At 49.1% G+C, this 24,885-nt stretch overlaps 1 protein-coding gene across 1 annotated transcript; it reads left to right on the top strand.

Moving 5' to 3' along the window:
* The first annotated feature begins 804 nt into the window (after window positions 1-804).
* Window positions 805-24,676, top strand: MSANTD2 (Myb/SANT DNA binding domain containing 2). The gene is given in 5 exon segments (XM_055819534.1): window positions 805-1,348; window positions 13,890-14,148; window positions 15,976-16,036; window positions 23,165-23,393; window positions 23,395-24,676. Coding segments are annotated over 5 exon segments (1,680 nt in total). The 5' UTR covers window positions 805-841; the 3' UTR covers window positions 24,019-24,676.
* The last annotated feature ends 209 nt before the right edge of the window (window positions 24,677-24,885 follow it).

The following is a 24,885-nucleotide window of genomic DNA, read 5'->3' as shown; positions in this document are numbered from 1 at the left end:
CTGGGGGCCGGGACCCCCCCGCCGAGCTGCCCCGCCCCTCCCGCAGCTGCCCCCCCTCGCGCCGCAGCCCCGGTAACGGGGAGCTCGGCGGGCGGGGGGGGCTCCCTCCGGGCCGGCACCGGGGCTGGGGGGCAGCTGCGGGCGTGCCCCCCCCCGGGCCCCGAGGGCGAGGGGAGCCCTGCTGTTTGGGGGGCTGAGTGCCTGGGGAGGGGCAGCCCTATACGTGAGGGGTGCGCAGGCCCGCATCCGGGGGTGCTCAGCGCCAGGGTTGGGGGATGCTCAGCCCCACATTCGGGGGGTGCTCAGGCCCAGGGCTAGAGGATGCTCAGCCCGACATGTGGGGGATGCTCAGCCCCACATTCGGGGCGTGCTCAGCCCCCAGGCGCATGCGGCCCGGAGGGTTATGAGGGGTTTGGGGCGCCGCTGTCCCTGGTGGGATTCCCTGCCCCTACGGGGTCCGTGGGCTCTAAGCGCGCAGGGCCTATGGGGACTCCTCGGGACGGAGCCCCGGGGCCACGCCCACTCCCGGAACCACGCCCACTCCCCCTTGGCCTCACCCTATGAGCCCCGCCCCGCTCTGGCCACGCCCCCTCCGTCCAAACCACGCCCCTCCCCCATTGGCCACGCCTCTTCCCTCACGACCACACCCCCGGCAGCACGCCCCGCCCCCTGGCCCCGCGGGACACGCCCCCTGGCATCAAGCCACGCCCCTTGTCTCCCTCCCCGCACCGGGCCCCGCCCCCGTTGGCCCCGCCCCGCCCGCCGCGGCGGCCGTGCCGGAAGTCCCGCCCGCCGGGGGAGCCCCGCGTCACTTCCGCCCGCTCGGTCCGGCATCTCCAATATGGCGGCGTCCTGCGGCTCCTCGCAGCTCCCGGCCGCCGAGCCGCCGCTGAAGATCCCCAAGATGGAGGTGCTGTCGCCGGGCTCGCCGGGAGCGCTGAGCGACGGCAACCCCAGCCTCTCCGACCCCTCCACCCCCAGCGGCGCCTCCCCTCTCGGCCCGGGGCCGGGGCCAGCGGCCGGCGGGGCCGGGCTGGGGGGCGGCGGCGGCGGGGCGGGGGGCCGCGGCGGGGCCTCGCCCTCCGTCTCCTTCTCGCCGGGCGGCGCCGCCGCCGCCGCCGCTGCCGCCGCTTGCCGCGGGATGTCCTGGACGCCGGCGGAGACCAACGCGCTGATCGCCGTCTGGGGCAACGAGCGGCTGGTGGAGGCGCGGTACCAGCAGCTGGAGGGCGCCGGCACCGTCTTCGGCAGCAAGGCCCCCGGGCCCGCCATGTACGAGCGCGTCTCCCGCGCCCTGGCCGAGCTGGGCTACGAGCGCACCCCCTCCCAGTGCCGGGAGCGCATCAAGGTACCCCGGCGGGTGGCGGGCGGCTCGTCCCCGGGGCGCGGGGCGGGGGTGGCCCGGGTGGCCATCTCCCGGGGCGTCCTGTGGCCCTGGGGTGGGGGGGGGTGCGGCCCGTCCGTGCGATCACCCCGCGGGGTGTCCCCACGCCAGCCGTCTTCCAGAGCATCCTGTGTCACAGAGCCGCTGTGTCCCCAGGGCTCAGCCCGGGTTTTGGCCCGAGGTGCGGGGGTACCGCGTCCCCTGAGCTCCATCCTTTCCGGATCTTCCCTGAAGCCTCCTTTGGCCGTGGCTGTGGGCGTCCCCTGAGCTCAGCCCTTCCTCTGGCCCTGGGTTTGGGGGCACCGTGTCCCCAGGGCTCAGCCTTTCAGGGTCTCTCCACAGTAGCAGTTTTCCCCAGCATCCTTTGGCCTTGGGTGTGGGGCAGCCCATCTCCTGGGCGCACCCGGTCAGGGTTTCCCCACACAGGCAGTTTTCTGGAGCATCTTTGCCTTGGCTGCGGATGTCCCCTGGGCTCAGCCCAGCCTTTGTGCCCCTGGGTGCAGGGCACCCTACTTCTGGGCTCAGTGCACTGGCTCCCTGCAACACCCAGTTGGTATCTCCTGGCCAGGAGTGGGCTGGGGGCTGCGTCCTGTGGGTTCACCCCTAACACCTGCAGCCTCCAGCAGCATCTTTCAGACCCAAGTGCTGCATTCTTTGGGTTCAGCCACTCAGTTGCTCCTCCATGGATGGGCTGAGGCAGCATCCTTTGGTCCTGAGGGGGGAGGGACACAGCGTCCCAGCCGTCTGTGGACAGCTTGCGTGGACAGCCCCCAGCAGCATCATTTCCCCTGGGTTTTTGGGCACTGCATCCCCTGGGTTGCCTCCTTCAGCCCCGAGTGTGGTGGGCACTGTGGCCTTGGATGGGTTGACTCAGCCCCCTTACATGTCCTCCAGCATCTTCTGCCTGTGAGAGGGTGGCACTTGCTGCTCCCTGAACCCCCACTGCAAAAGGGGGCTCCCAGTTAATCCAGTGATGATGGGTGGCTTGGCCTCTGGTTGCCCTCTTACGCTTGTGGCTCCCTCCATTGCTTTGGAGTTGCTTAACAGGGTACGTCTTCCCCTGGCTTGCACCAGAGCGTGCTGCAGTCTCAGAAACCCCTTTAATAATTGAGCTGCGTTAAACAGCCTGATGGGCTGCGTTTCCTTTGGCGGCAGGTTTTAAAGAGGGATCTTTCCAGTTGCATCGTTCCCTGGGGAAAAGGGAAAGGCTGGGTTTGGTGTCCATCTTGGGAGCAGCCGCTCCACGCATCCTGCTTTTCTGAAGAGGAGATATTTGGAAGGGTCATGGAATGGGGTGGGAATTTCTGTGGGGTTTTCAGTTTCTAAATGTGAATGAAGGTTGGAAGGGCAAGTTAAATGTTCCAAGCTTCCTCCGGCTTTTATTTTCCCCTTTTCCCTGCCCATGCAGCTGCTTAAAATACCGATCAGTTTAAAAAGTAGTATCTTGTTATTGCTAGGGGTCAGTGAGGCTGGCTGTTTCTCTGTTCCTCTTCTCATCCATTAAATACAGCTGAGCCAGCCCAGCCAGGCTGGGATTCTGCAGGTGTATATGCCCGGGCTGTTTTTGATTTGCAAAATACATGAATTAAGGTATTCTGCAGTATCGAGGATGCCCAGGAATAAGTGAGAGACTCGCCCTCTAGTCCCTGTTAATTAGAACAGCCTTCATCTCTTCAAGTAGTTGGTCAAAACAAATGCCCTTCCTATGGAAATTTTAGTTTCTCAGTGTATTTTCCTTGTGTCATCTCATTGACTCCACGTATTTGCTGCTCAGGGATTTATTTCTCCTGAATGCATCCAAATATTTTTGAGAGGAATGTTGTTGCACCGTGAAACCTCTTTGAGCCCCTTGTTTTCTCAGAGGCTTTCAAGGTGCTTGTTGCTTAAATTGGTTCTGTAAAACTTCGGGCTTTGCCGGAGGCTGATGCACGATGGAAAAGTTGCTTGACGTGGTTTGTCTTTGTCCGCAAGACTCTGATGGTTTCGGGTTGTGGTGGGAGTTTGGGCAGCAAATGCAGAGGATCATTACCCCAATTTTGGCTGCAGACTCTGCAACCATCAGTGCTTTGGGGGATGCTGAGCAGGTTGTGAGGAGAGGTCTCGCTACTCAAGCAGCCCAGAGCTAGCTTTTCCAGTTCAGATGGTGCTTTTGGATGGAGCTGGTTGCAGGTTGTGGCTGCTTTGGGGCCAGAGCAAGCGTTGTGGTGGCTGCTGGAAGATCCCGTCCTCCCAGCGGTTTGTGAGCTTGTCGGAGAGGACAATTCCCCCCTTTCCCTTAAGAAGTGATGCTTGAACACATTTTGCCCGTGAAATGTTCAAGCTTGAAAGAACCACACATCACGCACCTGTCAAACAGCGCAGAGGGAATAAAAGACCTCAAGGCTTATATTTATCACCTTGCAACAGCTCTGAGAGCAGACCTGTTAGGTGTTTCTAGATCAACACGCAGTACATCAGGGCGGATTTTTCTTCAGTACTGTAACGTCCAGTTGAAAGGTCTGGCTGGAAGGGAGTTGTCCGCTTTCCATCTGTGTGCTGTCTTGTGCCTGTGGTCACTCACAGGTTGGCCTGTCCTCAGGCCATCTGCCGGGTGAAGAACAGTTTGACATCAGTTGTGTCCGGTGCCCTACACCTACCTGAGCTTTTGCATATCCTGGATTTCCCTCCATGGGGGTCTTCATCTGGAGGAGCAAAAATGTTTGTCATTTTCAAAGCCTTTGGGCTCCCCGTAGGTTTTTTGACTGGAATCGCTGTGAAATGAATGCTCATTGAAAGCTGGGGTTTCTTGTGAGAGCCAAGAGTTGACCTTCGTACGGGGATTGTCAGGATAGTTGCGGTAGCTTCTCCCAACCCTAAGATTCCAATTTTTGTCGGATTCCAGGTGGAATCGGCTGCTTGGCTCTCAAGCTTGGCCAAGAGTGAAAATCGCTTCTGGGTGTGGAGGGTCAATGCCTGAAGTCATCTCTAAGACAGAGTAGGACGACTTGAACGCACTGTTGGAACAAGGAGGTCACAGGTACTCCGTGGTCCTCCACTGTCAGCTGTCTGAGCTGAAAATAGAACCGGGGAGATGGTGATGAAGGAGCATATAGCTGCATCATCCCATTTATTATCCGTAATGTTCCATATTTCCATGATTTTATGGGATACTTAATGCCCACCAAGGGACAGTAGTGTGAAGGTTTTGCTGATGTATTATAAATGTAAATCGTGCTTAAACCGTATTGGATTCAACTTCTTTTATAAATGCGTTTTAGATAAGAACTCGATACTGGCTTTCTTCGGGACACCTGCCTTCCCTGGACTCTGCCAGATCTTGAAGAGCGAGTTAGAAATGAGCTGGAAAGGAAAAAGTCAACTCCGAAGAAGAAAGTTTTCCAGTTGTATCGCATAGATGCATTCTCTCCTAATTCAAACAGGATGCAAAGTAAGGTCCCGGTTCAGATTTTCGTCTGTCTCTTTAACATCTGCATGTGCTTTTCTGCACATAAGCAGTGCTGGCCTGCAAGCTGGGAATGAGACTGCTGTTGGGTTTGAGCCGCTCTGGAAGTGTCTGTTTCAAATTTAGGGATTCACATGTAAGAGTTCCAGCAGCTTTTGCTGGTTTCTTCCTTTGGAAAGAGACCATGACTCTGAGTTGGCTCTGAGGTCAGTGGATTGGTGAGCTCAGTGACTGGGAGCTGCAGGAGGATTGAAACGTCTCGATTTCTGCCTGTTAGGTTCCTGGAAAAGCTGTCTTGTGCTCTGTAGTTTTCCTCATCCTGGCATGTCAAGTTGTATCCTTAATCCTTGCTTGTTTAGCAATGTATTCTGACTGTCCCTTTGATGCAGAGCTCTCGTTAGAGTAATTTACAAAAGCGCACGTGCTTTTCATCCAGCCCTCCTCCTATTTCCCAAGTATGTTCCCGGTGAAGGATTTAGCCTGGTTTGTGTATCCTGAAACTCGTCGCCTCTCTGCAGCAAGTGCGTGGAGAGCCTTTTAAGTTTTAAGGTTTGACCTTAGCGCTGGTGTTTTGAGGCAGGCAACGGAATATTTGGCAAAACCCTTCCCAGACTTGCGCGCTGATTTTTGTGCCCTTCCCCTGGTGGTGGTGGATCAGCCAGGGAGCGGGAGGTTAGCTGTTAACTTGAGCTGCTTTTAACCACAGAAAAATGAGCCGTCGCCTCATGCTGTGAAGTTGCCGTATGAAGGCCAAAAGTCGACATATGCAGTATGTGTTCTTTGAGATCGCTTTCCATCGGGTAATACGCCGGGACATCATCGTTTCATCCTCTTCCAGCCTTCACACGTGGCTGCAGTGGCAGGGGGATACTCTGGGAAAGTGCAGGTGAGCTCAGGTTTTACAGTTGCTGCTGAGAGCGCAGAGCTGTGCGAGTCAAGGGGAATTTTCAGGCAACAAAGTCTTGCTTTATTTTAAAGGAGTGTTCTTGAATTTATGTGCTCCAGTTGTGGGTTTGGTTTTTTTTTTCAATACCGGATCTTAGGCATTTTTTTAAATCCGTGGAAGACTTTCTACTTCTGTTGCATGCATCTTTCTTCCTGGAAGAAAGAAATCAAAGACCCGCTCTCCTGACAGCGCTTTGCTTAGCTGAGCTGCGAGAGTGTTTCAGTGCTAGAGATTCCCTGGCTGCGGTTGGGGCTAGCGAGCCTTTCTCAAGCAGAGATAAATCCCTCCTTAAAAGTTGCCATTCAGTGGCTTCTGCTTTTATTTGGTGAGAGCATCACTGAAATTTGTTTGCTTCTCCCCGGAGTTGATGCCAAGGCATTGATTCAAAGAGAAGCAGCTTCAACATGTAACTCCTGGCTGCAGGAATTCGTGAGTCTCACTGCCGATCTCAAACCTGCTCCCCTGGTGTTGGATTTTCTGTATGTAGTGACCTCCTCCTCGCCCTGGATGAGTGACTGGAGGATTCTGCGGGGTTGTGGTTGTCCGCTAAGCATGTCATTCATTTTTCAAAGGAAAAATAAATACCTTGAAGACACTGCTTAAGCACTCATAGACAATGCGGGCACAAAGGGGAGAAGGGAGTGCCACGAACCCACATGAAATGGGAAGGAGTGAAAAATTACACCTGAGTATCAGCTCTTGGTGTTTTCTTGCTTTAAGCCATATGTAAAGCAATGACAACGGGCTTATTTGTAATGGGGCTGTGGTTTCAGCTGCTCTACAATGTAAACAATCTAATTTTAAAAACAACTTCACTCAAGATTTAAGGAAGGAAAAGCTGCGCTAACTAGACTGTGTCAGAAGTGATGCTTGCTGTAATCTAGTTTGACCTCCTGTGTGATATGGGAGATGGGATTTCACCCAGAATTTCATCATTGGGTCCAATGGTGTTGAGCAGAGTGGCTCTCTTTTAATTGGAAGACCTCAAATGATGGAGCATCAGTACATTTCGTAGCCAACTGCCCACCTTCAAAACAGCTTTGCTTCCTATTTATTTTTAATGCCTTTTGTCTTTGTCTTGTGTTTGTTATCTCAGGCTCAGGTCCTTGTCCCGGTAGCTCCACCGGCTGCAGTGTGTGCAGGCAGCGTTCGGGTTACCTCCAGATCTTTCTTTGGCTTAAATAGATTCAGATGTGCTGGGTTTTCCAGGCTGGGTGTTTCTTGCCATTTCTTGAATCCTCTCCAGCAGCCCAGCTTCTCACTGGAGGATATCACGGGCCCCGGTAGTTTGGAGCAACTTTCTGTTGACATGTATAAGCTGGAAAAACTAAACTTTTCAGTAACAAAGAACAGATTTATTTGTTTTACTCCTTCTTGGACGTACTGTGGGGCTGCAGCAGAGGAGCATCTCTGGGAGGTGAGCATCATGTGGAGCAAACCCTCTTGCAGAGCAGCTGTATCCACTCTCTTCAGCCGGGGTATTTGCGGAGCAGTGTTGTGCTGGTAGGAACCTGGCTCACGTTGCACATGCAGGATTAGTGTCTTCACTGTCCAGCAGCTTCTCCAGCCACGCTGTGCGTCTCTGATGTTCTCGTCTGGTCATTCTGGTGTACCTGGGTCGGCCAGCGCTCATTGCATGGGTGCAAAATGATTCCCAGAGGGAGCTGGGAGCGAGCTGGCAGGATATGTCATTGAGGCAGAAAGGATTGATGGCCAGGATCTCATTGCAGAAGGACAAACTTGTTAAACTTGAACATTAAATCTCAGTTTGGGAGATTTATGAACATTAAATCTTTGTGTGGGAGCACACAATTTTTCCCTGTCATGCTCTTTGACTTGGGAAGGTGTTAAAAATCCTCCTCCCGATTTTTATCACTTGCCCTTAGCCCAGCACATGCAGGCAGGCAGAAATTTTGGACATCCCATCAGCATCAGTTATTGCAGAGGCTGTTTTGACATCAGGGAAGAGTGCCAACAGCAACAGTGCAGGAGGTGTTGGATGGTTGATCATGGACTTTAATTATTTCAGAAGTGACTGGATGCACCTGAAATGCTCACCGGAATGAAGCTGGTGTGAAAGCACACAGCTTTGAGCACCAGTGCAGAGGCAGATTCACTTTTATGACTCTCCCTGGTTATGGTCCTTGCTGTTAGGTGTATAAATTTGAGGGCCGAGTAGGTGATGCTCTCCGAACTGTTGTGGTCTCATTAGTCATCAACCCTCAACCACTGGTCCTGGTGAAAATTGGAGTTAAAGCTACGTTTGGTATTTCACTTCCAGCTTTTCCTGTGGATTTAGGTATTGCTTTCCACTGGTGACATTTTCTCAACACTGCTGAAGGCAAATGGCATGGACCTTCCTCTAGAGACCCTCGGCCCCAGGATTGGCAGTGACACGCTACTAGGATGCTGTTGTCTGTAAAGTTTTTAGCTTTCTGAACTGCATGAGAAGCTTGCCCCGTGGTGCCACCCACACTGATGCTTCATGTCACTCGGCTGAAGCTTGTTCTGGAGAGGAGCGTTTTCCCTCCCACTTGTGGGAAGGTTTGTGCTGCTTTTCATCTTCTGGAGGGGCTTCTGGCCTTGCTCCACTTGTTCATGTGAGAGTGAGAACCAGCAGGAATTTGAGTCTGTGTGGTCTCTTGTGGCTTGCTGATAGCAGAGATGTGACCTCTTGAGGACATCTCGGACCTCTTTGGTCTACACTGCTGCAGTTCGTGTGTTCCTTGAAAGGAAGGTTTTGTGGGTGGCATAAAGATGTCTGTCCTGATCGCAGTGGAGGTGTGAAACTTCAAGTTTGATTTTAGGAATTGGGTGTTTCTGAAAGCAAGACAATCTACTGAAGTGCGGCTTTCGTTGCTCTAAAGTGAGTAGCAACGGGTTAGAGCAGGTCATGCCAGGAGTGGGCTGAACCTTACTCATGCATCTCTGGAAGCCAGGCTCCGCCTGTGGGATGCATCCATCCCATGGAGACTCTTCACAGAGCCAAAAGTTGTTGGCTGTGGTGGGTGTGGGCATGGCAGAAGGTTTTCCTGGCCTGCCTTCTCAAGCTCTAACTAGTTACTCTTCCTCCAGTGCTGTCTTAAACCAGGAGCTCAGTACGTCGACAGATGGAGGTGCCCAGGTGTGGAGGTACCTTTCCACAGGCAATACTGGAGAGTTTCTTCTCTCTGTCTAGCCTGATTAACATCAAATCCCTGAGAAGGGTATGAATAATTTTATTCTCAGCTCTCTAATAGCAGCAACTCACAGGGCATCTTTGCAGGTGACTATTTTGAGATGTGAGGTGCAGTCTGCCCCTGCTGTGGGGAAGTTCATTGTCTCTCAGCACCACGTATCGCTGCGTGACTTCCTCACCTGGCTGGCCCACAGCTCGTTGTACCCTGGCTTCGTTCTCTCTTGGTCACTGGCAAAGTCCTGCCGCATCTATGTTTACCTCTGCAATTGGCTGTAGTGTTTCTGTAAATCATTCCTGTCCGGGCAAGAGCTTATTTTTTTAATACGTTTAATTGTGATTTAGAAATCGGCAGCGGTAGAAAATCTGCTGTGTGTTTTTTTGTTGGGTTCTAGCTCTTGCTAACTAACCTAACTTGAAAACACATGGCTTACCTGCCTTGACTGACATCCCTCATCTGTGTCTTCTGCGGTGACTTTGCTGCTTCATGTCATTGTCCAGAGAGATCTCTGATTCCTATCTCGATCAGATGATCAACTTGTCTGTGTTCCCCCTCACCGCCTTTCTCCTCTCGGGACATTCTCATCGCTTTCCTTGTTCCATACCAGAGACCTCTGGGCCAGAGCCAAATCCTGCAGGAAGTCCTGTGGGTTTGGGGCACATCAGGATACAATTGAGGCTTTGCTCTTCAGTGCAAGGCGTGATTTATTTTGACTGCTGGTGTGTCCCTGAGTGCTGTGATCTGGCAGATGTGCAGCCACCTGTGGGGCTGGAGCCTTTGCAGAAAGGTCCAGCAGCTCCTGCAGTGCACACCTGCAAAGTCTGAGGGGGGGTGGGGGTGGGTTTGTACAGGGCTGCTTGTATTTTGCAGAGGAGTATTACAACTTGGTGTCTTGTGTTGGAGACACATTGAAATCCTCAGCTACCTTTCCGCAGTGATATATGGCTCTCTTGAGAGTTTAAGGTGCTCTTTCTTCTTTTATTCTGAACAGACCACAGAAATATCCTGTGTAGGTCTCATGTTCTCCTTGCACACGCCTTTTAACCTGAAAGTTTGTGAGCTAGCGGATTGAGCAGAGCTGTCCAGCTGCTGTAGCCCTGTTCTCTTGTACTCCCACCATCTAACCTGGGAATGAAGACGGCAAGACCTTCCGCTGTGCCGGTTGGCCCTCCATGCCCTACAGCCACTCCAGGTTTCAGAAGCCATTTCTTTTGCCTTGCTATAGTTTCATCTCGTGTTGCTTGTGAGTATCCTGGCACGATGAGGGAGGAAGCTATTTGATACTGCTGTTCTTCATTTGGGGACGTAAAGCCAAGAACTTCTCTCTCCCATTAAGTAAAAGAGCATCTTCAGAGCTGAGTGTTGTGCTAAGTGGTGCTCTGTGCCATTGGGACCCCTTCTAGGGCAACTGCTATCATTTAATTGACTTAAATAGATTAAAGTGGACACACCTGTAGGCCACCCAGCTGCTCTGCAGAGCTTGTAGCATCTCCCTGAGTAAGAGCACATCTCGGATCAGGGATCTGGAGTTTCTTGTGTTGGACCATCTCTGGGGTTATATAGAAAAAGCTTGCTGTGGTGTGGTTCTCCCTCATCTTATTTTTTGCTGGGAGGAGAACTTTGTCTACAGGCTTCCTCCAAGTCGTTTCCTAAGGCTTTTCTGACCAGTGTTTCTGATTGTCGTGCTGTAGTTCCTGCAGAGTGATCAGTTCTCCTGTGGCTTCACTTGTAGAGAAGATGAGGGCTCGTAAGTTAGAAACGGTGAGGAAGAACCACGTTGAGCTTTTGACTGTCTCCTCCTTCGGATTTCATAATTCCAAATTAAGCGGGATAATCTGTCTTCGTATTGCAGGCAGTGCTGCAGAACAATAAGCAAAAGCCTCGGTCTCTTCCAGTCTGTGCAGTCACTGGGCAGTTATCAGGTCTGTTTTCAGTTACTTGTCCTAAATTTACTGGTTTCTTGTCTGTATGTATCAATATATGTATGTGCACTTTAGGAACCACGGAGCAGGAGTTGAGCTGGACACCGGGAGGAATAGAGGAGGTGCGTAAGAAAAACCTAAATCTTAAATCTTGGCAGTCAGAATAACCTGCTGGGAGAAAGGTGTCTGAACCATTGAGTGCTATAAAATGTCCAGGGGAGGTTTGCCGAAGTCAGAGCAGTTATTTAGGTCTTACCAAGGTCTCTGAAGAAAACCATCATGGGAGGTGCAAACGACCGCAGAAGAAGAACCATCGATCTGGTCCGCCTCACCCCCTGCCACATAGAAGCGTGTGGGCATCCATGAAATGGACCTGACCCGTGTTATGCAGAGGTGAACATCACTTAGAGAAGCGTTGGGGGCTGCCTGTTGGAGAAACTGGAGAGTGCCTCCAAGAAGAAAGAGCTAGTGGGGAATCTCTGTTCTCCAGGAAGCAAGACCAAGGAGCCACCAGCTGCTTGGCCACAGGCCTTGTGGTGCTTTTGAAAGCACCAAATGTGAGATTACCTCACTCAAGTCTTAGGTTATCTGCCGCCAGAAGTGGAGGTAAAAGATAGCTCACGCAGTCAGGTCCAGAAGCATCTAGGCAGGAACCTCAAAAGTACTCTTGATTTGCAAGACTAATGAGCAGTGAGAGTATTGTTCATTTATTTTTGCCCCCTTTCTGCATTGCTCCCTTTAATTCTTGTCCTAGTCTCCATCGACTTGATGCCAAGTTATTTTCATGGTAAAATAAGCCAGTTTGCAGCCTGAATGAAATAATTAATTGCTACTAGACTGCAACCTGGCGTGAGATACTCTAGCTCCATCGGTAGAGAGAGATGTTTGAAGCACACGCTTAAAACGAAGCAAGTGACTGTGGATGTTGAGGGTTCCCGAGAGGGCTTGGGCAAGAGTTTTGATGGTTTTTGGTTAACTGCACTGGAGACGGTTTGCTTAGCTTAAAGGCTGCTAATAATAATTCAGCTAGAGGCTCTAAATCTGCGGTTAACTCCGACGGATAAGCTGAGGCAGATGTAAGAACTGGGGTTTGGGAAATATATTTCAAGAAAATCTGACCTGGGTGGATTAGAGAAAGAGTTTGGGAGCGAAACAAGAGCTCGCCTGTATCGCTCGGTGAGATTTGAGCTGAAAGGAGAGAAATGGGAGTGAAAAACCCAATTTTTAACAACCAAATTTATCTGTACCCCAAGTGCTAGGACACCTAGTTTGCATCCGGTGAATATTGACAGGTTTCTTGGCTGGGTCTTTGGTTTCAGGTTGACATAGGCGGTTGTTTTCTACCCTGCTTGCAGACAGAAACTGAAAATGTGCTGGTGCCCATCCAAAGAGGATCTGCCTGTTTATCCCGAGAGGTAGCGAAGGCAGAACTGGGAAAGGTTCCACCTTAAACCACTGAATAACTCTGCTTGTTGCTCCCTGTGTATTTATATGGGTTTTTTTTTATTTTGTGTTCTTTCTGTGTGTGTCTTTTTTTGTGTGTGTGTGTTTGTTTTTGAAACAGCAGGGTAAAACTGACTTGCTGCTTAGCAGTTTTGCTTCTGCCCCCAGGGCTCTGAATATGACGAGGAAACTGGTTAGAAATGTATTCCTTTCCCGCTGATGCTGTTAAACCAGTATATGAGGAGCATTAGGTAGGTTTGAGCTTGCTGGAGATGTAAAAGTTGCTTTTTGGGGGGAAAAAACAAGCGGTTTTTGCAATTGTATGTGTTTGAAAGTCCGTTACAGTCCTTCTCCAGAAAGCAAGGTGACAGGACTAGCTCTTCCCAAATTAATGCCTCTCTTGAAGTACAGAGGCGGCTTTGTCATTCAAGCTAGAACCTGAACAATCTAATAGATTTAATATGAAAAAAAATATTTTCTAGCGCTCTACCAATCTGAAAACCATCAAAGTCCATCAAACCTGGGGCGCATCATTATTTTTCAAAAGTAGAGCAGCGCTAAAATGAAAACCACGTTGAGGGATGCGCATAAAGATGTATTTTTATTTTTTTACCCCCAAATAGTTGTGTGTTCCTCCGGATTCAGGGGAAAACGGATGGAGATTGTAGGCTTCTATGGCTTTGCCTTGCGATTGTGCAGCGTCAGCCATCGGTGCGGGGTGTTAAAGGGATCCCCAAAAGTAGATGAGGCTTTTGCATCTTGTCTGTGTGGGAGGTTTCGGCCTCAGCGCTGTTTTTAAAGGTTTATTAGACAGAGCCGTCTTAGCATTGTTTCTTAATGCTTGATATCGAAGTCTGGGAATTTGGAGCATTATTGATTTGACCTCTTTTAAATTTCAGCAGCTTCACAAGAGGCAGAGTGAGTTAGTAAGGAATGCAAAATATGTAAGTAATATATATTTTCCTAGCTAAATAGTTTAGGCATATACATTTTGCACCTTTGTGTCTTCTTACCAGAGTGAGGAAGGTTGGACCGTCTTTGCTTTGGGGGACTCTTCTTTCTCTTTTCTTTTCTCTCCCCTCCCTGCTTCACCTTCTCCAAGCTGTGGGCACAACACCAGCTCTGCTTTTCTCCTCCTCGTAGTAGGTGTGCATTTTCTTGGCTGGTTGGTATCTCTGACTGGGGGTTTCTTGGTATTTTTGTTATATAATTTTTTTTTTTTTTTTTCCCCTTTGTTACATAGCAGATCTGGGGATTTTTTTGACGTGGGGAAGAGAATAAATCGCCCAAGTTAAATCTGACGAACCTGTAGCTGCTACACAACTTTGTCCTGTGTCGTAGATGTTAACGCTAAATTGCTGCAGTGGCAATGTCAGATACGTACAATGCTTCCTGGTGGGTGTAGATTAATTCGGGAGCATTGCATTTAGCTCGTGAGCCTGAGACAAATACTCATCAGCACAAGTAAAAAACCCAAACCCTAAACTCTGCCTAGCAGCTGTGTAACTGTCTGCAAGTGAATGTATGTCCTTCCAACCGGTTGCCCCCTGATTAACGTGCTTTTTTTCTGTCTTAGACCCTTCGCAGGTGCTACAGCCGCGTGAAGGAGCATGGTGTTGGGAAGAGGAAAAGCAGCTACACGTTTGAACAGCTGGAGCAGGTGTTTGGGCAGGGAGGATGGGACTCCCAGCCCTGCCAGCCTGTCCTCATCAACAGCAGCGGCTTGTACCAGGAGCTGGAGTCGGACGGCAGCACGATGGAGGAGTATTCCCAGGAGGACTGGGGAAACCACAGTCAGGATCTTCATTGCTACCAGACCGGTGAACAGGAATTGGGTAAGAAATCCCACCTTGGAGGATCTTCATCCTCTGATTTTACCTGTGCTCTGTGCTCATACCTATCTGGTGTGTGCATATCTCAGTACCAGCTTCCACATTTTGGACATGATGTGCTCGAGACGCTGGGATGTCCTTGGGGAGAAAAGGGAAGGAAATTCCCCAGATCGTCATCAAAAGCAAACCGTGGTTCCTGAAGTATTTTATCATCAGGACTTGAGTTTAAGGAGCCTAACAGGAGGAAATAAGGGCTGTGTGGCCAGAAACGGTGGAGGGAGGAGGTGATGCATTCCCTGTCTCTCCTTCCCCTCAGTTTTACTTCCCCTCGCAGGATTAGGGAGACACTTTCCCTTTCAGTGCTGCCATGCTTTGGAGGTCCTTGGGTGCCAGTTGAACCTGGACGTTACTGTTCAAACCCCGTTGGCTTTAATTATGAACAGAACTTCAAACTGCTGCTATTAATACCAATGACTATAAAAAAAGAATGTTACTCCTTCTTCACTTATACTCTGTATACATGTTTTCCACATGTAAATATGCTTATATCCAGATGTGTGGCCTTTTTAAATAAAAAAAAAAAAAAAGGCAAGCTCAAGCTCCAGAATTGAAACCTAAACTGAACTCTTCCGCATGCTTTTCTTGCCTGAATTACTGGTGTCTCTGCAGAAAGATCAATATATTAATTAATTTGGAGACTTGGTTGTTGCTTGTGGCTTACTGAACTGTGTCACATGGAGCAAGGTACCACATTTTGCTTGAAAACGCACACTGATCTGAGCAGTTCTGTGGAGAAGTGGGTTTCTTTAAGCATATTTATCTCTCTTGAGCCACTGATCCTAAGGGTGCGTGTTCCTCCATCGTCTGAGCAAGGGGGTTGTTTTCACAGCATCAAATTTAAGTCGGTCAAATTCAACGGACACCCAAGCGAAGCAGTAGTTAGGAGGTGAATTGGATAAAAAGGCTCATGGTACGATGATGGGTTTTTTTTCCGTTGTGGTTTGTAGGATGAAACAGGGAGAGGAGATGCAGTCATGTATCTGTACTCACCTGTGTTCGGGGGACCGGTGAATTGGGATGCTTTGAAAGAGGCTTAAATCACAGTTTAACGTTAAAATTTGTGAGTTGGTTGTTAACTGCATTCCAGTTCCCGCCGACTCCTTCCCCAGGGGATTTAGAAGTCAGAAATATATGGGAGAGAAACAGTGGGGAGAAGAGTGTGTTCCAAAATGTATGTAAACGATGGGTAATTCAATCTAGTTCGACTCGTTCTAGTGAGTCAAACTGTGGTTTCCCGGTTTGTCACCATTTTCCTTCAGTCAAATCGGAGGCATTTGCGTGCACTTGGGCTGACAATATTCGTAATGTTCAGAGAAGTTATGAGAAAAGCACTTAGCACACAGCATCTAAATGGAATACAGATGCATTTGTTCGGGTCCTTGCTCTTCAAACGCACCATTGAAAGCAGACCAGCCTTTTTTCTTTCTTTTTCCCCTTTTTTTTTTTTTTTTAAACAATGTAGTTTGCAATTAAAATGATTTGTGATTTAATAGCAGGAATTGTAGTCTTGTACTTGAAAGGTTTTGCACTTGCAGAGATAGATGCAGATCTTAACTGACCATGTCACTTCCAAGGAGAAAAAAAAAAACACCCCAACACTGTTCAATTATGCAGGATTTAGGAACTGGGGCTGTCTCGTGCAGAACTCTAGCCTAGCTTAGGAAGTAACTCTGATTTATTTTTTTTATTTAATTTTGGCCTTTAAGAAAAAAAAAATGCCCCGGGAACGTTATTTAAAATATAATAATGTGTTGGAATTTTACCTTTCAGATGAAATGCCTACCACAAAAAGAACTTTAAAGATAAAACAGGAATCTTCAGAAGATGCACAGTAAGTAATTTATGAATGTTTTACCCTGAAAAGTATTTCCCTGGGGATGCTGTGCAGGAGGGGAGGATATTTGAGACTTCTGATTATAATTATAAATACATTGTGCAAGACTATTCATACAGTTGAATCTGCTTTATGCATTATTCCAGTTACCTCAGAACATCTGAAAAGCTTCACAACTCTGTTTCTTCTTGGCTTCGTCATTCAGCAAATGAAACAAGAACTTACTACATGAATGCAAGGACTTAAAATGTGGATAAAATACGTATCAGATTCATCAGGGCTGTGTTTGAGCAGGCTGTGGGTATCGTGACACGAGGCCAAACTCTTGGATTTATTTGTAATCCTGGTTTTGATTGGGTTTTGGTGGGGTTTTTTCCCATTTGCCTGAAGTTTGCTCCTTTGGATGTAAGGAAAAAGGAGAATACAGGAGGAAAGAAAGAGTGAGAAGAGGGACGCATCAACCCAGTAGTGGTGTGTACTGTTGGCTTGGTGTGAGTAATGCTTGCAGGAAAAGTTCATGCATCTCTCCCCCTTGGTGGGAAGGCATGCCAAAGCTTGTTATTTTTTATTATTATTATTTTTATAACTTTCCAGAGCTGACTTGTAACCTTTTGGATCAGTTTAATCAGACATATACTGGAGCATTTCAAATGCTTTGAGCATGCGAACGTCCCTTGCCTCGCCAACAATAACACAGAGCATTGCAAAAAATGAAAGGAATTGTGCCGTGTTTACTCGGACCAGGGTCTGCTTGCTTCTGACCTTTAGGGGGGTTTAAAACGTGCAGGGTGGTTGCAGATCTCTCTGCAGAGGGAGTGACCCGTCACAAATTGGCTCGCAGACCCCTCTGGGTGGGTTCCACACGCGAGATCCCCGACAGGCATTTGTAGAGTCATCCAAAATCAATCTGGTGTTTCCTTCGCTGGAAGAGGAGCTCCTGTAGGGTAGGAAGCCATCAGCGTGGTATACATTAATGTAGTGTCCCTGGTTAGTAATGCAACAGAGGCTTTTTACTGTAACTAAATAAAAAAAAATATCCTCCAAAACAACAACAAAAAAAAAAGCAGCAGCGGTTTTCATTGTAATGGCCTCACTGCATCAAACTCCTTGCTTCAGATGGATTTTCACAGTACCTGCAGGTGACTCTTTTGCTAACGTGGAGCAAATTCGGTTTAGCAAGTCAGGGATGACATGGAGAAAAATTAATTTTTTTCACGATAAATGTTACTATTACCTCTTTGAACGGTTTCTTAGGACTGTTCTGGGATAATTCTACCTTTCAAGGTGTGCTTTAGGGAGCTGCATAGAAAATAATCCTGAATTTTCTGGGGTGGAGGCTTGAACTGCCTGAATCTTCTCTTCAGGTTTTGATGTGCAGATGGACGGCTGGATTAGATTTGGTAGATTAGACCTTCCAGAGTTTTCTGGTCTTCCCCCCTGCCCTCCCCAAGCTCCCTGTAAAGTGCACAGAAGTCTCTGAACTGTCGGATATTTTGTGAAGCGTGCGGGTGATAAGCACATCTTACGTGCTCAGTGGAAGCACAAAGCATCTTCCAACACAGAGTTTTGCAGAAAACTGCTTTTTCCCCCTGCTTTATGAGAGCAAGGAACTTTTAAACTCTGACTTAGTAGATTAAAAGCAGTCAGGGGAAGCATGGCTGATGTGAAGATAAGCTGAGTATTCATTTATTATCTTCAAAAAGTAAAATTGCGCCCATTCTTAAAAGCCACAGACGATAAATAGATGCCAAACTTTTTCACCTCTTTGGCCAGCGTTCTGAAATACATATAACTTATTTCAAAGAAGGTAGGGGGCTTCGGTTCATCTGCATTCTTGGTCAAGTGCAGATTCTTGGGAGAAATAATCTCAATAAAATTGGGGGGAGCGGCAGCGCTTTCAAATTCTTTGCTGAACCTTGTGATGTGATTATTGACACAGAGAAATTGCAAAGTGACCATGCTGGACTATAAGCACATGTATTGCTAAAATCTTGCTTTTGCTTCCTTCTGTCCCTCCCCTGGGTTTTCTCGAAGGGCTTTTTTGGAGCTAAGCAGCTTGCAGAAAACCACGGGAGCAGATGTGCACCATGACATTATTTTTCTAGCAGAGAAGGGTGGGAGAGTGCCACTGAGATGCTCGCTATGGGAAATTTATCCCTGAGCCCTTTGGGTGCTGGAATTTGTTCTGGCCCTTCTTTTCCCAATAAAACACACACCTGTGAGGCTTCTGTCGCTGTCAACTGGCCACAAACCTGCAGAGACAGAGGGAACTCGCTTTGCTGCTGCTGCCTGCGAGGGTTCGGCTGTTCTTGCCGGTGCCGGGACCTGATCACGCACCAGCAAACCTAACGCGTTGCGTCTCCAAGCAAGCTGCACGGCACGTTAGCACGGGCAGCGCTGCCTCCCTTAGCTTCAGGTAGTAAATAACTGGCCTCCAAGGTGTGTAAGAATTTCCTGGGCCGCCTAATTTTCAGCGGTGTAAGAAGCGAAGAGCAATAGGTAAGCTGCATCCAGGTCCTGTGCTCCATCAACTGGATGCTCCTTCCCCACGTCGGCTCGGCTGTTGCATCCCCTTGGCACGCTGCTGCCTCCAAATAAACTGTTTTGAAAAAGTGAAACGCTACTTAAGACTCTGTTCTGCTATTTTCAATTTATTTGAGGAGCGGTTTGATTCACTTGCGGGCTTTGTGAAGATGAACTAGAAAAAGCTCGGGGAGCTGGGTCCTTCACTGAAACCAGCTGTTTCAGCCTCTTTGAAGTCTGCTTTTGTTTGGAAACAGCCTTAGAACAAATTTGCACCACGTCTTGTCTCGCGTGTTTCCTCATTTGAATTGCAAAAGCTTCCGAGGAGAAAGAAATGCAGATGGCCAGTCTCCAGCAGGGAGGTAGTGGTGTGACGATAGGGTGAAATCAAGCTCTAGGGCACCTTCTGCAGATGAAAAATGAGATTGTCCTGTGACACAGGGTAAAAACCCTCTGCTAGCTGAGATTTTTTTTTTTCTGTTGAAAAATAAATAATGGTAACAGTTTGACTCTTTGCTGCTTGTAATACCTCTGCTCGGCTGAGTTGTGGAGATGCTGGATAAAGCCTGGGAAAGCAAAGCTCAGCAGGATGCCCCGAGCCATCAAGTCCTGGTGGAAGCAGGAAGAGGAGATGCTAAAACCAAAAAGCAGAGCTTTTTAAAATTCTGGTTTTCCTATTGCTTCCTCTGGGCTCGAAGTGATGGATTCCCCCTGTGGAAAGCCCTTCTCTCCCATACGTGAGGTGCTGCTGGAGATCATCTCTAGCAAAATTATTCCTCTTCCCAGCAGGAGCAGTTTGAGTGACTAATTTTTTTTCACCAGAGCTTCAGCTCTATTTTGTGCCGCACTAAACTTAGCGACAGTATTTATAGTGTAATTAATAAAGGTGGGGGCTTTTTTCTTCCTTTTTTTTTTTCTCTCTCTCTCTCTCGGTTCTTAGCTCTGTTGAATGAAAATCTACCCACGCTGCTTTCTCCTGTCTCTGGGTTTGGATGGGGCTGATTTCTTTAAATTGACTTCAGCTGTCTGTCTCGAGTCGGCTGAGTGTGTAACAGCAGGGGAACGCGGCTGCGTGCCACCAAACAGCCCGATGCTCCGCCAGCGCTGGCCGTGTCCATCGTCCCCCGTCCCCCCCCAAAGGTGGCCTTGCACATCTGTTACGCTCCAAGAGATGGAGAAATTTGGCAGAAAGTAAACCCCCTTGCTTTCCAACTCTCCTCACCGGAACGGGAGATTGGGTGCAGCAAGGTTTAAATTCTGAGTGATATCCAATTTGCCACTACTAGTCCTGTCATGTTTAATGTGTAAATTAAACCATCACTGTTCTGGATGCACTAAGAGTGGTCTGCACCTTCAGTCCTGTCATACTCCAGGGTTTGGTCGTGTTCAGTGAGAAACTGTGACAAGTGGCTACTTAAACGTTGCGGTTTTATTTGTGCAACAGATATAACGGGGTTTTTTGGATTGCCGGTGATTTCTGCCTGCAAGAAAGCGCGTGCAAATATGATGTTATTAAGTATAAAATGCATGAAAAGGTTATAAATAACACAGCCTGGCTATAAATGTTAGGGAGTACTCTCTAGAGAGATTTTTTTTTTAAGATTCCTGAGAAAAGTGCTCAGTGTCAATCTCACCCAAGGGGGGGAGAAGCAAGGCTCAGCCCGTCGGCCGATCCCGGTAGGCTGAGATGGAATTTCCCTTGACTTGCCCACGGTGATATCTTCTCCTCCAAAAATTCCCCATTTCCCTGGCTATTTTATATCCTTTCTACCTTCGAGGTGGAGTTTGAGCGACTGTAGTCCTACGTACCTTTTACCACGATCGGTGTACGTTTCTCTCGCTTCACGTAAAGGTATAGTTGACAAGAAATGGAGGACGCAGACTCAGAGAGGAGCGGTCGCTTCTTGGAGGCGGGTAGCCTTCGGGGTGGAGGTGCGTTTTGGTATTAAAATGATACTAAAATGGGCAAAGTTCACAAGAGGATAGCACTTCGGCAAGGTCTCAAGAAACCGTTGGCTCAGGGGACCAGATGGGCTGGTTATCAGTGCTAGAGGACCATTTTTTCCCATTTATCACCACGGAGGCTCCGCTCCGCTCCACCCTCTGTGGGGTGTTGCAGGGAGTTGCCGTCCCAGTGGATTCCTCATAGTCGGCTACAGCCGTGTCCCATCCTCGGAGCTCTTCGATTTTATACTTTTCCTTAATGGGTGAACAATGCTACGTTTTTCATATAAACCTTTGGTTTCAGATGCAAACCTTAATTTTACTAATAAACCCACAACATCCAAAAGCCTAAAAAAAAAAAAAAGACATTTTCCAAACGTAGCCGTGCCGTGCTGCTCGGCATCTGAAGAAGCTGTAGAGAAGCTTTGAAACAGTTCGGGAGTGCCGCGGTGCTTGTATGTAAACAGAAATGGATTTGGGGTGAATTTGGGTTTCTCTTGTATGGTGTTCCTCTCCTTGCTGCTAGACGGGGGGAAGTGGAAATGACTCCTCAGAAGTATCTTAAAATAAGGGGCAGGAGTTTGTTGACAGTGCAACAGGCGTTTCTAAACCCCCCTGGTTCAAACTCAGCTCCGCTTGCCAGGCAGGTCCCCTCCTTGGTGCTCTGGAAACTCGTTTAGGCTCCGATCTCCGATGGTGGCGGAGGTGTGCTTGCCAAAACGCCTCTGAAGGTCTATCCGGGAATCTTCTGGCATGGATACTGCTGCTAAATAGTTAGGATAGACGGCACGTGGATGGATGTGGTCCCTCCTGTCGCTCCGAGGAGTGAGCGATCCCAGCCTGGACTGCTCGGACCCACTCCGGGGAGCTTGGAGGTTGGCAGCGCTGGTGTGCTCCAGCCGTTGTGCACGGAACTGCTCGACACGAAGCTCCGCAGTGCTGAGCCTGGTGCCCGCGCTCTGCCCCGTGGGTACCGGATCACCTAAAGGACAACCAGCGCTTGGAGAACCTTCCCACAATCACCTGCGTTGTGTTCACACCTATAAGAGCGGGTGCTGCGAGGTTGGACCTCTCCAGCACCTCAGCCGGGGTCTGCAGCTCCCAACCCTTGTTCTATTTTTTGAAACTCTATGTTGATTTGATGGAAGAATCTCCAAGTAGAGATTTACTGGGCAGAAATGCAGCTGCCAGAGTGTCAGTCCCAGGGGTTTCCTTGTGCCGTTTGAGGGAGGTCATATCTGCTCTTGCTTAAAGCCTTCCGTGTCCCTCACCAGTCTCGTGCTGGACTCCACTGGGAAGCTGCTGGGAAAGGCTGATCTCCGGCCCGTCAGCAACTGCGGCAAAGGAACCGGCGAGAGGAGGGAGGTTTGAAAAGAAGAAAACTGGTGTCACGTGGAACTGAAGATGTTCTCCTGGTGGGATGGGGGGAGAGAAAGGGTCCTCGTGGGGGGAGGAAAGGTCCTTGTGGGCACGTGGGGACCCCTGTGTGATTGCAGTTCGGCTTTACAGGTGCGGCACAGCAGCTACAGGCGAGGGCTTGCACGGAGCAAACTTAAATCCCGTTTGTTGGACCGAGAGAGATTTCTCTATTACCAAGCGAGTCGCATTATCTTCCTACAGCTTTGATTATAGGACAATAACTCCTAAAATTAGTAGTTCTCCTCACTAGCTAATTACGCCCTAACTGCCTCATTCATCCTAGAGGAAGCCGTTCCAGCTTGCTTCAGGCGCACGCGAACGCGTTCTCCCGATGGCTTAGCAAAGCGTAAATCCATCCGTGGAAACTTGCTTGGATGCCGGCGTCGTTACTGGAAGCGAAAAGAAACTTTTGGAAACACGGGGATTTCTTTATTGGCTCTCCAGAGGGATTTCTGCCGTCCGTCCCGCAGCGGGTGGCCGCATCGGTTGTGTCACCTTCACCGGCATCTTCTGCCCTGCGGGGTCGGTCCCTTGAGCCGTGTTTGGGATGCAGCTCCGGGACCGAGCCTTTCGGAGGGGCTTGGCGCACCGCTTTGTGGTTTTTACAATTCCAGCCTCATTCGCTGGACTTAATTTGGGGGTAAATTTGAAATGGAAGCTTTTTGAGTGGCAGCTGCAAGTTAGGGCTGCAGCTCCGGTGGTCTGTGACGGACCGCGGGCTGTCATTATTTTTTACAGTTATTCTCCCAGAAACTGAGTTTGTTCAGTGGTGCCGGGCACGTGTTTGCTTGCGGTTGCTTCGGACCAACGCAGGTGGGAGAAGGACGTTTCCACGCTGTGTCTTTTTTGGGGGTTGGGAAGAGCAGAAATCGTTCTTGGAAGCTGGACTTGGGGGTTTATCGGCGATCGTTTGCTTTCCCGGGTTCTCTCCCGCAGAACTTTTGGCATGCAATTCCATTTCCAGCAGAGATCGGAGTTTGCTTCCGATACTGGAAGGGGGTTGGGTTGGGTTTTTCTGTGATTTTGCTGAGATTAATTAAAAAGCAACCATCGGGGCGGGGTTATAAACCAGAAAGTCACATAGCAGTATAGGAGGTATATAGTAATAAAATACCTATGGCTTAAAAAGCAGCTGAGGAAGCTGAAAGGGATTAATATTTTCTGCAGGTTGCCAGGATGGTTTCACAGCGCCAGTTTACTGATGCCTTTATGCTTCTGTCTGTGTTTTTTAATTTCCAGGAAGCGTGACGTCATGCAGAATATTATGCAAATCTTGGAGTCGGTCCAGTTGAAGTGGGAGCTGTTTCAGAGCTGGACGGACTTCTCCCGGCTACATCTTTCTAACAAACTGGCCATTTTCGGCATCGGTTACAACACCCGCTGGAAGGAGGATATTCGTTACCACTACGCGGAGATCAGCTCGCAGGTACCCCTCGGCAAGCGGCTCCGGGAATATTTCAACTCGGAAAAAACCGGAGGGTCGGGTTATCATGACCAGAGTGCAGAAAATGAACTGGAAAAACGTTTATTACAAATTCCTGGAGATCACCATCAGCGAAGCCCGATGCCTGGAGCTGCACATGGAGATCGACTGGATACCTATTGCTCACTCCAAACCCACCGGAGGAAACGTCGTCCAGTATTTATTGCCGGGAGGGATCCCCAAAAGCCCCGGCTTGTACGCCATCGGTTATGAAGAGTGCCACGAGAAGCCCCTCTCCCCGCTAGCCGAGCACAGGGGGACCGATCCTGGCAATGAGACTCAAGGGGAGCTGGAGGTCCCTTCGCCGCAAGCCTCCCTCCGGGTGGACATGGAATCCGCCCGGATTATCTACTGTTACCTCGGCATCGCCGAGGTCCGGACTCTCCAGCAGTGCCTGTTTTTACACTTTCAGGCAAACACCAAAACCTTCAGCAAAGATTGGGTCGGGATCAACGCCTTTTTATCTCAGAACTGCATCGTTGAGCCCGGCGTGTCGCCCAAATCCATCTACATCAAATTTGTGGAAGTGGAGAGGGATTTTCTTTCCGCCGGCTCTTTGGTAGAGTGCCTGGAAAAAGCCATCGGATACCCCTTAAAATTTAACAACTGAGTCTCGTCCTTCATAAGGATCAGGGCTTTCTGCCCCTTTTTTCCATCTCGCTACCAGACGCTTTCGGATCCTGTCCGTTCACAGCCGGGCAAGTCAGACTTTTCCGCCTGGAAACGAGTTTTGGGGTGATAAGAGGCTTGTGGGCGCTTCCCACGAGCTCATCGCCAGCAGGCGAGCGCGTCCTGGCTCTCCCGCCAGCCGGACCGGCCGGTTTTCCCACCGGAGCGGCGCAGTGAGGAGAAGCCCCCGGCCCATGAAATGACTGTAGGTACATTCCACATTGGACAAGCGCGTACACGTGGCGTTTTCATACGAAAAGCTGGTTTTTTTGGTTTTTCTTTATTCCACGGTGTCTCATTTTTACGCATCCGTCTCTCTAAGTGTTATTATGGATCTGAATAAATAAGCAATAGATAACGGCAAGTTAAACCTTGAATCACGTTAAAGGAGACTGTTTTTCAAAGCCACCCTTAGATACTATTGTATATAATTTAGAACTTCACTTTTTTCACCCATCAAGTGTTCTCCTCTCTCCAAACAGTGTTGCCTGCAAAAAGACTTTGGTTTCTGTGATGTATTCCACTTTACTAGTAGTGTTGCCATATCTGCTTTTATTTTATTTTATTTTTTAACATTAAAATAATTCCTGGCCTTTTTATTTTTCTTTTTTTTTTTTTTTTTGTTTGTTGTGGGGGTTTTTTTTGGGGGGGGTGGGGGGGGTTGGGGGTTTTTTGGTTGGGTTTTTTTTTTGGGTTTTTTTTTTTTTTTTAATTCTAGTTAGCCTCTTTGTGAGAATAACCTGGCAGCTGGGAAACATTTTTTTTTTTTTTTTTTCCTGTCAAACCATGCTTATGGATACAATCAAAG

This window comes from Falco peregrinus, chromosome 15 (assembly GCF_023634155.1).
Source record: "Falco peregrinus isolate bFalPer1 chromosome 15, bFalPer1.pri, whole genome shotgun sequence".
In the NCBI taxonomy this organism is placed as follows: Eukaryota; Metazoa; Chordata; class Aves; order Falconiformes; family Falconidae; genus Falco; species Falco peregrinus.
Note: the sequence above shows the minus strand (reverse complement) of the source record. Positions and strands in the feature narration are given on the sequence as shown.